Source organism: Patella vulgata, chromosome 9, assembly GCF_932274485.2.
Source record: "Patella vulgata chromosome 9, xgPatVulg1.2, whole genome shotgun sequence".
Classification (NCBI taxonomy): domain Eukaryota; kingdom Metazoa; phylum Mollusca; class Gastropoda; family Patellidae; genus Patella; species Patella vulgata.
In genome coordinates, this window is record NC_065887.2 from 45,917,907 (window position 1) to 45,930,990 (window position 13,084).

Here is a 13,084-nt window from a genome sequence, read left to right on the forward strand (position 1 = left end):
AATATGTCCCAATCTTTATTCTGGTCAACAAATTGTACTATTTTAGAATATTTCAATTAATTGATGATACAAATTCCATCTTAACACACCTTATTTAAAAATTTTGAAAAATTCAACATAATGGTTTGAAACATCTAACGAAAACCTTTTCGATTTAAAAATATTTTCGAACCCTCTGGACAAGTAAAATAGGATGTAATGGATAATTTACACAACAGGTAGGACACTTAAACATCTAGTACTTAGATAGAGATATTATTTATTTTCTGGAGCTTTCAAGCCAGCAAGAGTGTTATTGTCCCTTTAAACACTGTGTATAAATTTAAAGTCAATCAGATTCTATCAATTTATCCCCAGTTGTTAAAATTGGCCATAAGCTGATCGCTCTCTGATATAGAACTCTTTATCTTGGGACATTTGCTAATTTGTAACAAAGCAAATCCTTTATGACTTGCTACTCTGATGTTACCTTTAGAGAGGTGTAAGACTACTCCAAGTTTAAAATGCCCCTCTGACTTGCTATTCTTCTTATGTTACTTTAGAGAGGCAGGATATAAATTGGTGCCTGTAATTAACTAAGTAAGGAATACCCCTTCTATCGTTGAGCTTTCCCTGAAAGTTGCATATTCATAAAATTTCTTAGGTAATTCGTTGGCATGCACATCAGATGGACGATGGGTGAAATATATGGGGTTTAATGTGAATATAATTTTTGTACTGTTATATATAAAGCTACATTTACCTGCTATACTGGCAGTCATTAGACAGGCAACAATACCACCAAATAAGGCTTTTAATACAACTGAAGCAAGATCACTTGCTCGATTTGGTGCCATTGGAGTCAAACCACCCAACTGTATTCCTATAGAACTTAGGTTAGCAAACCCACACAGGGCATACGTTGCTATTATCTCAGATTTAGGCTGAAATAGAAAATTGAAATATTAACCATTTGATCTCTGACACCCCAATAATTGGAAACATTTTAAACCAGCGGCTGCCAGGCAGGATACGCCCACATTTTCGAGAGATGGATAGAGAACAAGCTAACAAGAAAGTGATTTTTCCTACAATCAAGGGCCATAATTCAGGAAATTACAATTCGATATGCGCATATATCGAAAGGAACTGAGATCTTTGTGTTATAAACTTACATTTCAAGTTTCAACAAACTCGGATAAAAATTGTGACCTCTATAGGGTCCACAACCTTGATATACCATATTTTTACGCTATTTGAGAACGAACGGCGGCCATTTTGTCTGTCAATTTTAGGGCGATTTTCACAAAATTCATACTCAACTGTCCTTAGGGTGGAACGGTAATATAATAATACGTTTTTTTAAATCGGATAAAAATTATGACCTCTAATGGGTCCACAAGCTAAAAACATGATTTTTCGTACAATCAGGGGCCATAATTCAGGAAGTTACGGTCCGATATGGGCAAAAGCTAAAAACATGATTTTTCCTACAATCAAGGGCCATAATTCAGGAAATTAAAATTCGATATGCGTGAATATCGAAAGGAACCGAGATCTTTGGGTTATAAACTTACATTTCAAGTTTCAACAAAATCGGATAACCAGCGGCTGCCAGGCAGGATACGCCCACATTTTCGAGAGATAGATAGAGAACAAGCTAACAAGAAAGTGATTTTTCCTACAATCAAGGGCCATAATTCAGGAAATTACAATTCGATATGCGCATATATCGAAAGGAACTGAGATCTTTGTGTTATAAACTTACATTTCAAGTTTTAACAAACTCGGATAAAAATTGTGACCTCTATAGGGTCCACAACCTTGATATACCATATTTTTACGCTATTTGAGAACGAACAGCGGCCATTTTGTCTGTCAATTTTAGGGCGATTTTCACAAAATTCATACTCAACTGTCCTTAGGGTGGAACGGTAATATAATAATACGTTTTTTTAAATCGGATAAAAATTATGACCTCTAATGGGTCCACAAGCTAAAAACATGATTTTTCGTACAATCAGGGGCCATAATTCAGGAAGTTACGGTCCGATATGGGCAAAAGCTAAAAACATGATTTTTCGTACAATCAGGGATCATAATTCAGGAAGTTACGATCCGATATGCACGAATATCGAAAGGAACCGAGATCTTTGGGTTATAAACTTACATTTCAAGTTTCAACAAAATCGGATAAAAATTGTGACCCCTATAGGGTCCACAACCTTGATATACCATATTCTTACGCTATTTGGGAACGAATGGCGGCCATTTTGTCTGTCAATTTTGGGCCGATTTTCACGAAATTCGAACCCAGTCATCCTTAGGGTGTAACGGTGATAAAATAGAACGGTTTTTTAAATCGGATAAAAATTATGACTTCTATAGGGTCCACAAGCTAAAAACGTGATTTTTCGTACAATCGGGGGCCATAATTTAGGAAGTTACGGTCCGATATGCACGAATATTGAAAGGAACCGAGATCTTTGGGTTATAAACTTATATTTCAAGTTTCAACAAAATCGGATAAAAATTGTGACCCCTATAGGGTCCACAACCTTGATATACCATATTCTTACGCTATTTGGGAACAAACGACGGCCATTTTGTCTGTCAATTTTGGGCCGATTTTCACGAAATTCGAACTAAGTCAGCCTTAGGGTGTAACGGTGATATAATAGAACGTTTTTTTAAATCGGATAAAAATTATGACTTCTATAGGGTACACAAGCTAAAAACGTGATTTTTCGTACAATCAGGGGCCATAATTCAGGAAGTTATGCGCAAATATCGAAAGAAACTGAGATCTTTGGGTTATAAACTTACATTTCAAGTTTCAACAAAATCGGATAAAAATTGTGACCTCTATAGGGTCCACAAGCTAAAAACGTGATTTTTCGTACAAACAGGGGCCATAATCCATGAAGTTTCGATCCGATACATGCCAATATCAAAAGCAGCCGAGATCTTTTGGGGATAAACCTATATTTCAAGTTTCGTCGAAATCGGATAAGAATTGTGACCTGTAGAGAGTCCACAAACAATTGTGGACGGACGTCTGGACGGACAGGGGCGACGGCATAATACGTCCACATGAAAATGTGGGCGTATAATAAAAATGTCCACACAAACAACAGCCATTATACACACTTGAAGCAATAAACAATTGTATATATGTAATCAAGTGGCTAGCCATAAGAATCAACCGTACTATACAGTCTCTACCCTCTGGTGTGTAATGATACAAGCTTCACTAATTACACAAAGATAGGTTGCCAGGCAATGAAACATACGCCCACAGCAGCTAAATCGTCAGGCAGTCGACAACAGCTGTCGCATGTTTTAACTTTTTTCGGTAATGAAACATTTATAATACATTAAAATCTGATTAAGAGTAACAACTCATTAAGTAATTATCAGAAAACCATTAGAATTTGTTTGGTTTATATAAAGTTTTGCCCCATGCTAACATTTAGTATACGAAACTTTTAACATCATGGATTTAGCTGTTTAAGTCATAAAAATTCATTAAAAATCAATATACTTGTTCGTTTCAAGATCTTAAACTCTGTGTATCAATCGGAGGTCAATCGGATCACAACTTTAGACTCTAGAGCGTCATAAGATTTTAACTTTAGCCTCTGGAGCGTCCACAAGATTTTTCAAAGTGATCAAGGGGCTTAACTCTGGCAGTAATTATCGGAAATCGCTGAAAATCAATAGACTTCTTCGTCTCCAGCCGTAAACACTGTGTATAAATTTAAGTCAATTTGTGGAGGCCGGACCAACGGACAGACGGGGGCGACGACAATATACGACCACATTTCAGTGTGGGCATATAAAAAGTCTAAACTATACCTTCCGATACATTGATGACATAAAACCTATCAATGATAACGGAAATTTCAATAAATATAAAAGTGAAATATATCCCTCAGAATTAATATTAAATAAAGAAAATTCCGGCACTATATATAACCGCATCTGTTCTTGATCTGGACATCAAAGGTGGAACACAATTACTCATTTTAAAAGAAATTTCAATACTTCCATTTCTTTCTTGATATTTTTTATAAGTATGTAACTGATTACATAATGGGTAATGATCTAATTGAATAATTATTTTAAATTTTTTGCAGTTTTCTAATTCTATCTGGATTATGGCCCTTTATATAAAAACACTTTTATAGTTCGATTTCTTCAACAAGCTAGTTTGCATTTGTGATACAAAATGTAGGTGTATTACTTATATTTTGCGCAATTACATAGCTGAATAATTACATTTAACTCTTGACGACATTTGGCAAACTACCACCTTTTACGTCATGTCATTCAAGCAGACGACTTTGTATTCAGAAGTGTTTTTGTGCCCTAACTTTGTAGTCAACACACCTCAATTCTTTCGAAGGCTTATAATGTTTCTAACTACCGGTATAACATAGACTATATTTTTTAGTTGTAGGCTATCTGGCTTTTTTATACATGTCACCAATATAGTTACTTGTATAGGTAATTTCTTCCTTCAATATGCTTACATTTCATTTGGCATATAGCAGATTAGTTTATGACTAATACTTGTATTACACAATGTTTTTGGGATATATTCCTCCTTATTGTTAGTTTTCATTTTGAGTGAAGTCTCCATGACTACGGGTTGGATACATACGCCTAGTCCCCGGATCCATTCACTTAATCTGCTGATATCTGCATTTGTTTGTGATTTCTGCGTATTGTGTTTTGTTCGTAGATTTGTTTTGTGTAATTATGTGTGATGCAGTATCCCTGCACAGACTGCCTTAAATAATAAATATATTCTTACCGATAAAATAATACCATCTGCGCAATCCCTTCTAGCTTTGATAAACTTTGATAACTGTTCGTAGGCTACAAACTCGTTGAGGAAAGTTTTCATTCCAATCAGTTCTCCAACAATCCGGGCATCTTTCCACTCAACACCCATCAAATACGCCACAGGCATAAAAACATACGAACATATCCACTGAAAATAAACAATAGATACCTCAATCACTACCAACCAGTAGAGCTGGGCGTTATAAAACCATGACAGAAATAAAAACCGTCAAAAATACCGTCTTCAGAAAAATATCGAAAAACCGAACATACAGCGATATATCGCGGTTTTGATTTTTCTGGATGATATTTAACATAAACACTGAAAAAAAAGTCTTCCTTTTTATGTCATTTACGATATTTTATTGCTTAATGATGAATAAATAGCAATAAATACTGTTATAAACTCCGGAGTGTTTGTTCAACCAAGTTAGCAAATGCCGATAAAGAGTTTTGTTTACGTCATGTGACTTCTCGCTCACATTTCCACCCAACCAATACTGTTAGAATTATCCATGCTTCTATTCAGTTTCTTGACAAATTGTTTATATAGATACTTTGATTTTCCAAAGGAATCATTGATTTTCAGATTGAAATAAACTTTATTAAAGCAGGAATATAAACAATGCCAACTATATTGAGAGTTCTGGTAGACTGATTATCATTCGGCATTGGACCTGTCATGGTGGTCTGTGATCCGGAAAAAAAAATATTTGAGTAATTTAAAATCAGAAAAAAAATTGTGACCTCGAGAGAATCTCTGCAAGCAAAAAATGTGATTTTTCAAACAATCAGGGGCTATAATCCAGGAAGTTACGTTTGGATCTGCACAATTATCAAAAGGAACTAATATCTTAGTGTGTAACTAGTGTTGAAAATCGGATCGAGATTTGTGATCCAAATACGTTTGTTTGCTATCCGAATACTATTCGGATAATTCGGAAACATGAAATTCTTGAACAAAATCACATCAAAAGTTCATATACTCATAATTTCTTACTTATTTCAATGTTTATGAGTGTCTGTGTATGCCGAGTATGAAATCTTACTTTCGATTTGCAAATTGTTTGAGCCGCGAAGAAAAAAACGTGCATACCTTTAGCCGCAATTATTAAGACTATCCATGATATGCAAAAAAATCAATGAGGTGAATAAATTTGTGTATAACTACTCCTGTAATCTGCGGCCCTCCCACTTATCATTTTTGCTCAATCAACATGAATGAGAAAAGTAAAATAAAAACATCTGACATTTATTCCGCCAAGGTCATTTGCCTCATTCTGATAATCTACTGCTATTGAACAAATCAGTAAGTGAGAATATATGTGATCTAGGTCGTTATGAATTAATTTCATTGCGGGAAGTCTAAACACAGTGTAAACTTGTATCCTGTAAACCCAAGAAGTAGCTTCTATCTAGCGTAAACCAGCGCAGGGAATGAATGAATATTTTTTTTATTTAGACTACTGTTTTCGTTGCACTGCATTAATATTTTTATTAGTTACTATCGCTAAATAATACGCATGATATTAACATTTATGCTCAAAGCTGTGTACGTGATCAATAGCATTGGGGAAAATTTCAAAGTAATCAGATGTAAAAAATGGCTAAATATAGAGCATACGGAATGTCAGAAGACTATAACGGATAGTTAAATGATTCAGATAAGCCTTATTTTGTATCCGTTAACGGATATCCGAATAGTAGTTTCAACACTATGTGTAACGGTGATATATTCACACATTTTTTCTTATAAATCGGATAATAGTTGTGACCTCTAGAGGGACTACAAGCTAAAAATGTGATTTTTCGTACAAATTTCTTCAGGGGTCATAATTCAAGAAGTTATTATCCGATATATACGAGAATTAGTGCTCCTACGGTTAGGACTTTTTGTTATTCGAATAGCCGTAGCTATTAACCGGTTAGTAACCGTTAACCGTATGGTATCAATTTTAAACATAAAACAGAGCTTGTCAGGAGGTGCGAGTCATTACTCGTGCGCACGCTATACTCGCCTAAAAGGCATTACACGCGCAAAAATTTCAGGAATTTTTTCAGACATGTACAATTCTTTGAAGAAAATCTAAACGATCTAAGGCCGTAGTTATTTATTTACCTGGTTTACTTGGTTCATTTGAAACATTTTTTAATTCAATAGAACGATAATATACAAAACAATATTCTGGTTCCCTTCGTACGTGACAGATGGCGATAATATTACGATTACACAATGTTACTAAGAATAGAATAAAGTAAATTGGAAGGTGCATATTCATTGGACAATAAAGAAATAATTCCTCGCTTGCAAGTAGAATTTTTATGATTGGTTAATTTAACTAAATACCAAAGTAGAATTCTTGCAAGAATTACGAGATATGAAACGTGTTGAATGTCGTTACGAATCTAGTATAATGTCATTTTCTAGCCTTTATGATTATATTTTGAATGGTGGTGACGTTTTGAAGTAAATAATAAACAAGGTAGAATATAGTTAGAAATGCCGAGAAGTCTTTAGATTGGATTAACAATAGCAAAAGTCAGAACAAGGTCCGTTGACTTTGCCATATGACTACGACGAGTGCTATTAATAGTATTATTTTTTAGCAGTCGACATCGTAGGACGACTGTTACATTCTAAGATTTTCAAACATCAAATACAAAATGACAACGGGCAAGTTTTGTTATAAAGAGGAATATAATCAGACACAACTCTATGTAATGTGGGACATCTCCGAATAACCGTACCGTTGAATTCGAACCGTTTAACCGCCCAGTTCTAACCGTTTACGGCTATCAGACTAGTCGTAGGAGCACTAACGAGAATATCGAAAAGAACCAAGATCTTTGGGAGATAAACCTATATTTTAAAATGTTTTTTGTGCCTCCTTCATGTAAATATTCTTAATCTAAATAAAATATCATAATCAAAATTGTAATAAACAACGTAGACCAATATTTTTAGCAAGTCTTCATGGCTATAGATAGATCTATGTTTGAACCAGCTTATTAAATTTTGTTTGTAAATACTCTGCTAAAGACCCCTACACGCAAGCAAACTACTGAAATAAAGAAGAACCATATGTCAGTCCCAAAATGACCTAGTTTGTGTCAAGTAGACGATAAACCCCATTTCTCTCTCTCTTTCTCATTAAAATGAAAACACCATAATCAAATCTCGACGCCATCTTATGTGTTCGATTTTCATTGGATTTGAATCCGATCTGCCGTTCAACGCTCATTGATGATTAAATGATGATGAGTATTTTTCACGAATCGACCATCAAGACTTACCTCAAACGATAAATCAGGGAAACACACAAATCCTCCAAACCATGACAACACAGCATTAACAAACGCCAGTAGGGCGAGGAAAGCTATCAGATTGGCCGCGATATTAGCAACTAGACCAATAGATGCCGAGGCTCCAGCAGCTGCTGCTTCAAGAACATTACGATAATTCCTGTAAATATGCAACAAATTAAATTATTTATTGTAATTAACATTGTTTAACTAATGTATCTTTAAATTTCAACAATTAGAAAAACCTTTCACAATGAACATGTCCTTTCTATAGTCGCACTTCTGCATTGAAATATTGGTCATGTGTCTGGAAAACGTGACTACTATGCACTGTGTTTACGCTATTGCATAATCTGGTTGTAATATTCATGATTTTTGATGTTAAATAACTTTTACAATGATGAAAACAATACTCTAAGTTTGACATATGCTACATAAGCTGCCCATTTGTGAAACTGAAAGTTTGATATTCCGAGTTTCCGTCGGTCTCATATTCTCAGCAATTTCTGCACAATAAAACATAATTAAATACTATTGTGAATTTTCAAGATAGGATGAACGAATAACGCTTTATTTACATGCATTTCTAATTAATTATGTGTAATTTTAAACTCATGACGGCTATGAAGCAAGGTGGACAAAATTACACCTAGCTACTTCATTGCCAGTTGGGTAATTCAGATCCCGTGACATCCACATCAAATATGCTGTCTGCAGATGGAATTCGCTTGGCACCCATAAATGAATGGAATTGAAAATACCATCCACAATACTGTACAATTGATGTCCTGTGGCAGCAATAACTTGCAATAACCAATTGTCAACAGTTATTTTGTTCCCTGGCACTAAGGGATAGGAAAGTGAAAACCCACAAGGTTGGACAGGTGACCCTACTCGTCATGTACAAGCAGGGCAGGTGACCCTACTCGTCATGTACAAGCAGGGCAGGTGACCCTACTCGTCATGTACAAGCAGGGCAGGTGACCCTACTCGTCATGTACAAGCAGGGCAGGTGACCCTACTCGTCATGTACAAGCAGGGCAGGTGACTCTACTCATCATGTACAAGCAGGGAATCGAAACCTCATCACAAACCTTTTAATCTAAAGCATGACATGCTAAACCAATCAGTCAACCATCCCCCCACCATCTATCGTTAAACCAATCAGTCAACCAACCCCCCACCATCTATCGTTAAACCAATCAGTCAACCAACCCCCCACCATCTATCGTTAAACCAATCAGTCAACCATCCCCCCACCATCTATCGTTAAACCAATCAGTCAACCAACCCCCCACCATCTATCGTTAAACCAATCAGTCAACCATCCCCCCACCATCTATCGTTAAACCAATCAGTCAACCAACCCCCCACCATCTATCGTTAAACCAATCAGTCAACCAACCCTCCACCATCTATCGTTAAACCAATCAGCCAACCAACCCCCCACCATCTATGAGATGCTGACACGATATATATTGTTATTGCATTGTATCATGATTCACCTTTTAGCAACGCTATCTGTCAGTAATTAGGAAAGTTTCTCAACTAACATCAGGAGTGGTCCCTGGATCTTCAGGCTATTAACCCAGCGTGGACAATCTCTTTCTATAATGCTCTCCAGTCTGAGTGAATTGCTATACCTGAGTGAATCGCTATACCTGAGTGAATCGCTATACCTGAGTGAATACCCACATTTGCACCAGAATTCGAAATTTACACATATATATTATTACTTTTACCACAAATATTTAAAACATAGACAACTTACGATGATTCATTGTTGATGTGAGTTTTCTTTGATATTTTACTTTTTTCTGTTTCTGGGAAAAGTAATTTGGATACAGCCAAAGCACAGGGAGCATTCATTACAGACGCACACAATAAATGTTCAGCTGGAACCTGGAATATAAAATGTAGTCTTAGTAAGACATCAAATAAATAACTTTCTATCTTTAAATCTATTCTAAGTTTACTGATTGAAAAACAGATTCTGAAGGACAGTAATCAGAACTGGTGCTGCCTGAGCAAAATACCCCTCCCTTGTACTGCACAAGTGACCATAGTAAATAAAGATATGTTCCAGGCATCAAAACATACATCTTGAACCTAACTATTACATCCAAACTAAGGAAAGGTTGCCAGGCAACAAAACATATACCATTAAGCTAATACTTACACCAAAAGAAACATAAGCAGCTAAAACACCACCAGCTATCGTAGCGAAGCCTCCGGTCATTACAGCATGCAATTCAGATTTAGTCATTTTCTCGAGAAAAGGTCGAATGAGAATTGGAGCCTCCGTCTAAAATAAAACATAAATTGGCACAATCAGTTTTCATGTAAAATTGTGGGAAAATTCCCAACTTTCTTTACAAATGAAATGAGATAGAGTTTAACATCCTACTTTCAATTTTGGGAAACAAATCCCTCAAATTGATCAAACTGCTTCCATTTAATGTTTTCCCAGTTACAGAGAAAAATATTTGTAATACATGTCACAAACAGAATATGCAAATACTGCAACTTTACCTGTCCTACGAAGATATTTCCTGCGGCACAGAGAGATTCAGCAGCCGTTGTTCCCAACATGAGTCTCATAACAAAAGCTATTTTACCGATAACCATCTGCATGATACCAAGATGGTACAACACTGAGATGAAACAACTGAAGAAAATTACCACCGGTAGAACCTGAAAACATCATACAATATATCTATAAAGTAAAATATCCAACCCTACTGAACATTTCGATCATATCATCCAGGTAAAGAAGACTTTCGATCATATCATCCAGGTAAAGAAAACTTTCGATCATATCATTCAGTAGACCAGGAGCCGAGGGGGTCAACCTAGCTGAAAAGTGTAGCAATTTTTTCCTATATGGTATCAATGTATGTATATCTGGTATCATCAGAATGTAAGTCTGCCCGGTTTCTGGTGGTGGGTGTGGTATTCCACGCCCTAAATGCCATGACCCCCAACTAGGCTAGATTAGCTCAAAAGTGTACCAAATGAAAATCGCACAGCAGTGTACCGTACATCTTCAGGTATTACAACCAGCGGCTGCCAGGCAGGATACGCCCACATTTTCGAGAGATGGATAGAGAACAAGCTAACAAGAAAGTGATTTTTCCTACAATCAAGGGCCATAATTCAGGAAATTACAATTCGATATGCGCATATATCGAAAGGAACTGAGATCTTTGTGTTATAAACTTACATTTCAAGTTTTAACAAACTCGGATAAAAATTGTGACCTCTATAGGGTCCACAACCTTGATATACCATATTTTTACGCTATTTGAGAACGAACGGCGGCCATTTTGTCTGTCAATTTTGGGGCGATTTTCACAAAATTCAAACTCAACTGTCCTTAGGGTGGAACGGTAATATAATAATACGGTTTTTTAAATCGGATAAAAATTATGACCTCTAATGGGTCCACAAGCTAAAAACATGATTACAATTCGGTATACGCATATATTGAAAGGAACTGAGATCTTTGTGTTATAAACTTACATTTCAAGTTTCAACAAAATCGAATAAAAATTGTGACCTCTATAGGGTCCACAACCTTGATATACCATATTTTTACGCTATTTGAGATTGAACGGCGGCCATTTTGTCTGTCAATTTTAGGCCAATTTTCATGAAATTCAAACTCAGTCGTCCTTAGGGTGTAACGGTGATAAGCTAAAAACGTGATTTTTCGTACAATCAGGGGCCATAATTCAGGAAATTACGGTCCGATATGCGCGAATATCGAAAGGAACCGAGATCTTTGGGTTATAGACTTACATTTCAAGTTTCAACAAAATCGGATAAAAATTGTGACCTCTATAGGGTCCACAACCTTGATAAACCATTTTCTTACGCTATTTGAGAACGAACGGCGGCCATTTTGTCTGTCAATTTTGGGCCGATTTTCACGAAATTCGAATTCAGTCGTTCCTAGGGTGTAACGGTGATATAATAATACGTTTTTTTAAATCTGATAAAAATTATAACCTCTATAGGGTCCACAAGCTAAAAACGCGATTTTTCGTACAATCAGGGGCCATAATTCAGGAAGTTACGGTCCAGTATGCGCGAATATCAAAAGGAACCGAAATCTTTGGGTTATAAACTTACATTTCAAGTTTCAACAAAATCGGATAAAAATTGTGACCTCTATAGTGTCCACAAGCTAAAAACGTGATTTTTCGTACAAACAGGGGCCATAATCCATGAAGTTTCGATCCGATACATGCCAATATCGAAAGGAACCAAGATCTTTTGGAGATAAACCTATATTTCAAGTTTCGTCAAAATCGGATAAGAATTGTGACCTGTAGAGTGTCCACAAACAAATTGTGGACGGACGGAAGGACGTCCGAACGGACAGGGGCGACGACAATATATGTCCACATGAAAATGTGGGCGTATAAAAACACTGACAGACATTTCTAGTGGTGGGGTACCCAAAATGTCACGCCCCCAACTAGGCTAACTTCGCAAGCACTGTTCCCGTGTTTTAAAAAATTAAATTTTTAGCCAGGATGCATAGAATACTAATACCTAGCACGTATGGAAGAGGCGATAGACTGCGGTTGTAAGAAATTGATTTTGGGGAAAAAAACATTTTATGGGGTTTAAAATGCGTTTTTGAAAAAAAAAAATTGTTCCTGCAGGCACGGGAACAGTGCCGGCTAATCTATCCTAGTTGGAGGGCGTGGAATTTTGGGGTAACCCACCGCAAACTGTCTGGCAGTGGTCATTCATGATTCCTCTCGTGGTACCGAACAACTTCAAAGCTGTTTTAGGTGGTACAGATTTGAGCTACTCTAGCCTAGCTTTGGTCTGGAAATTAGATAACTCTTGTCAGGGATACTCCATCATTATAAATGTCTGGCAATTACATAGCTCTGTCAGGGGTACCCCACCACTAGAAATGTCCGTCAGAGTGTTT

The 13,084-nt window shown here is 36.3% G+C and overlaps 1 protein-coding gene and 1 long non-coding RNA gene across 5 annotated transcripts in view; one reads left to right on the plus strand and one right to left on the minus strand.

Annotated features, from left to right (window-relative positions):
* LOC126832558 (uncharacterized) overlaps window positions 1-13,084 on the plus strand; it is a 75,755-nt gene that overhangs the window by 22,605 nt on the left and 40,066 nt on the right. The window lies entirely within an intron of this gene.
* Window positions 1-13,084, minus strand: part of LOC126832529 (solute carrier family 28 member 3) — a 49,670-nt gene that overhangs the window by 7,798 nt on the left and 28,788 nt on the right. For all 4 annotated transcript variants that reach the window (XM_050563344.2, XM_050563346.1, XM_050563347.1 and 1 more), the window contains exons 7-12: window positions 10,666-10,827; window positions 10,313-10,438; window positions 9,905-10,035; window positions 8,125-8,293; window positions 4,799-4,978; window positions 743-923 (exon numbers count right to left, since the gene is read on the minus strand). In XM_050563344.2, coding sequence (XP_050419301.1) covers window positions 743-923; window positions 4,799-4,978; window positions 8,125-8,293; window positions 9,905-10,035; window positions 10,313-10,438; window positions 10,666-10,827 — 949 coding nt within the window. The remainder of the gene's footprint in view (window positions 1-742; window positions 924-4,798; window positions 4,979-8,124; window positions 8,294-9,904; window positions 10,036-10,312; window positions 10,439-10,665; window positions 10,828-13,084) is intronic.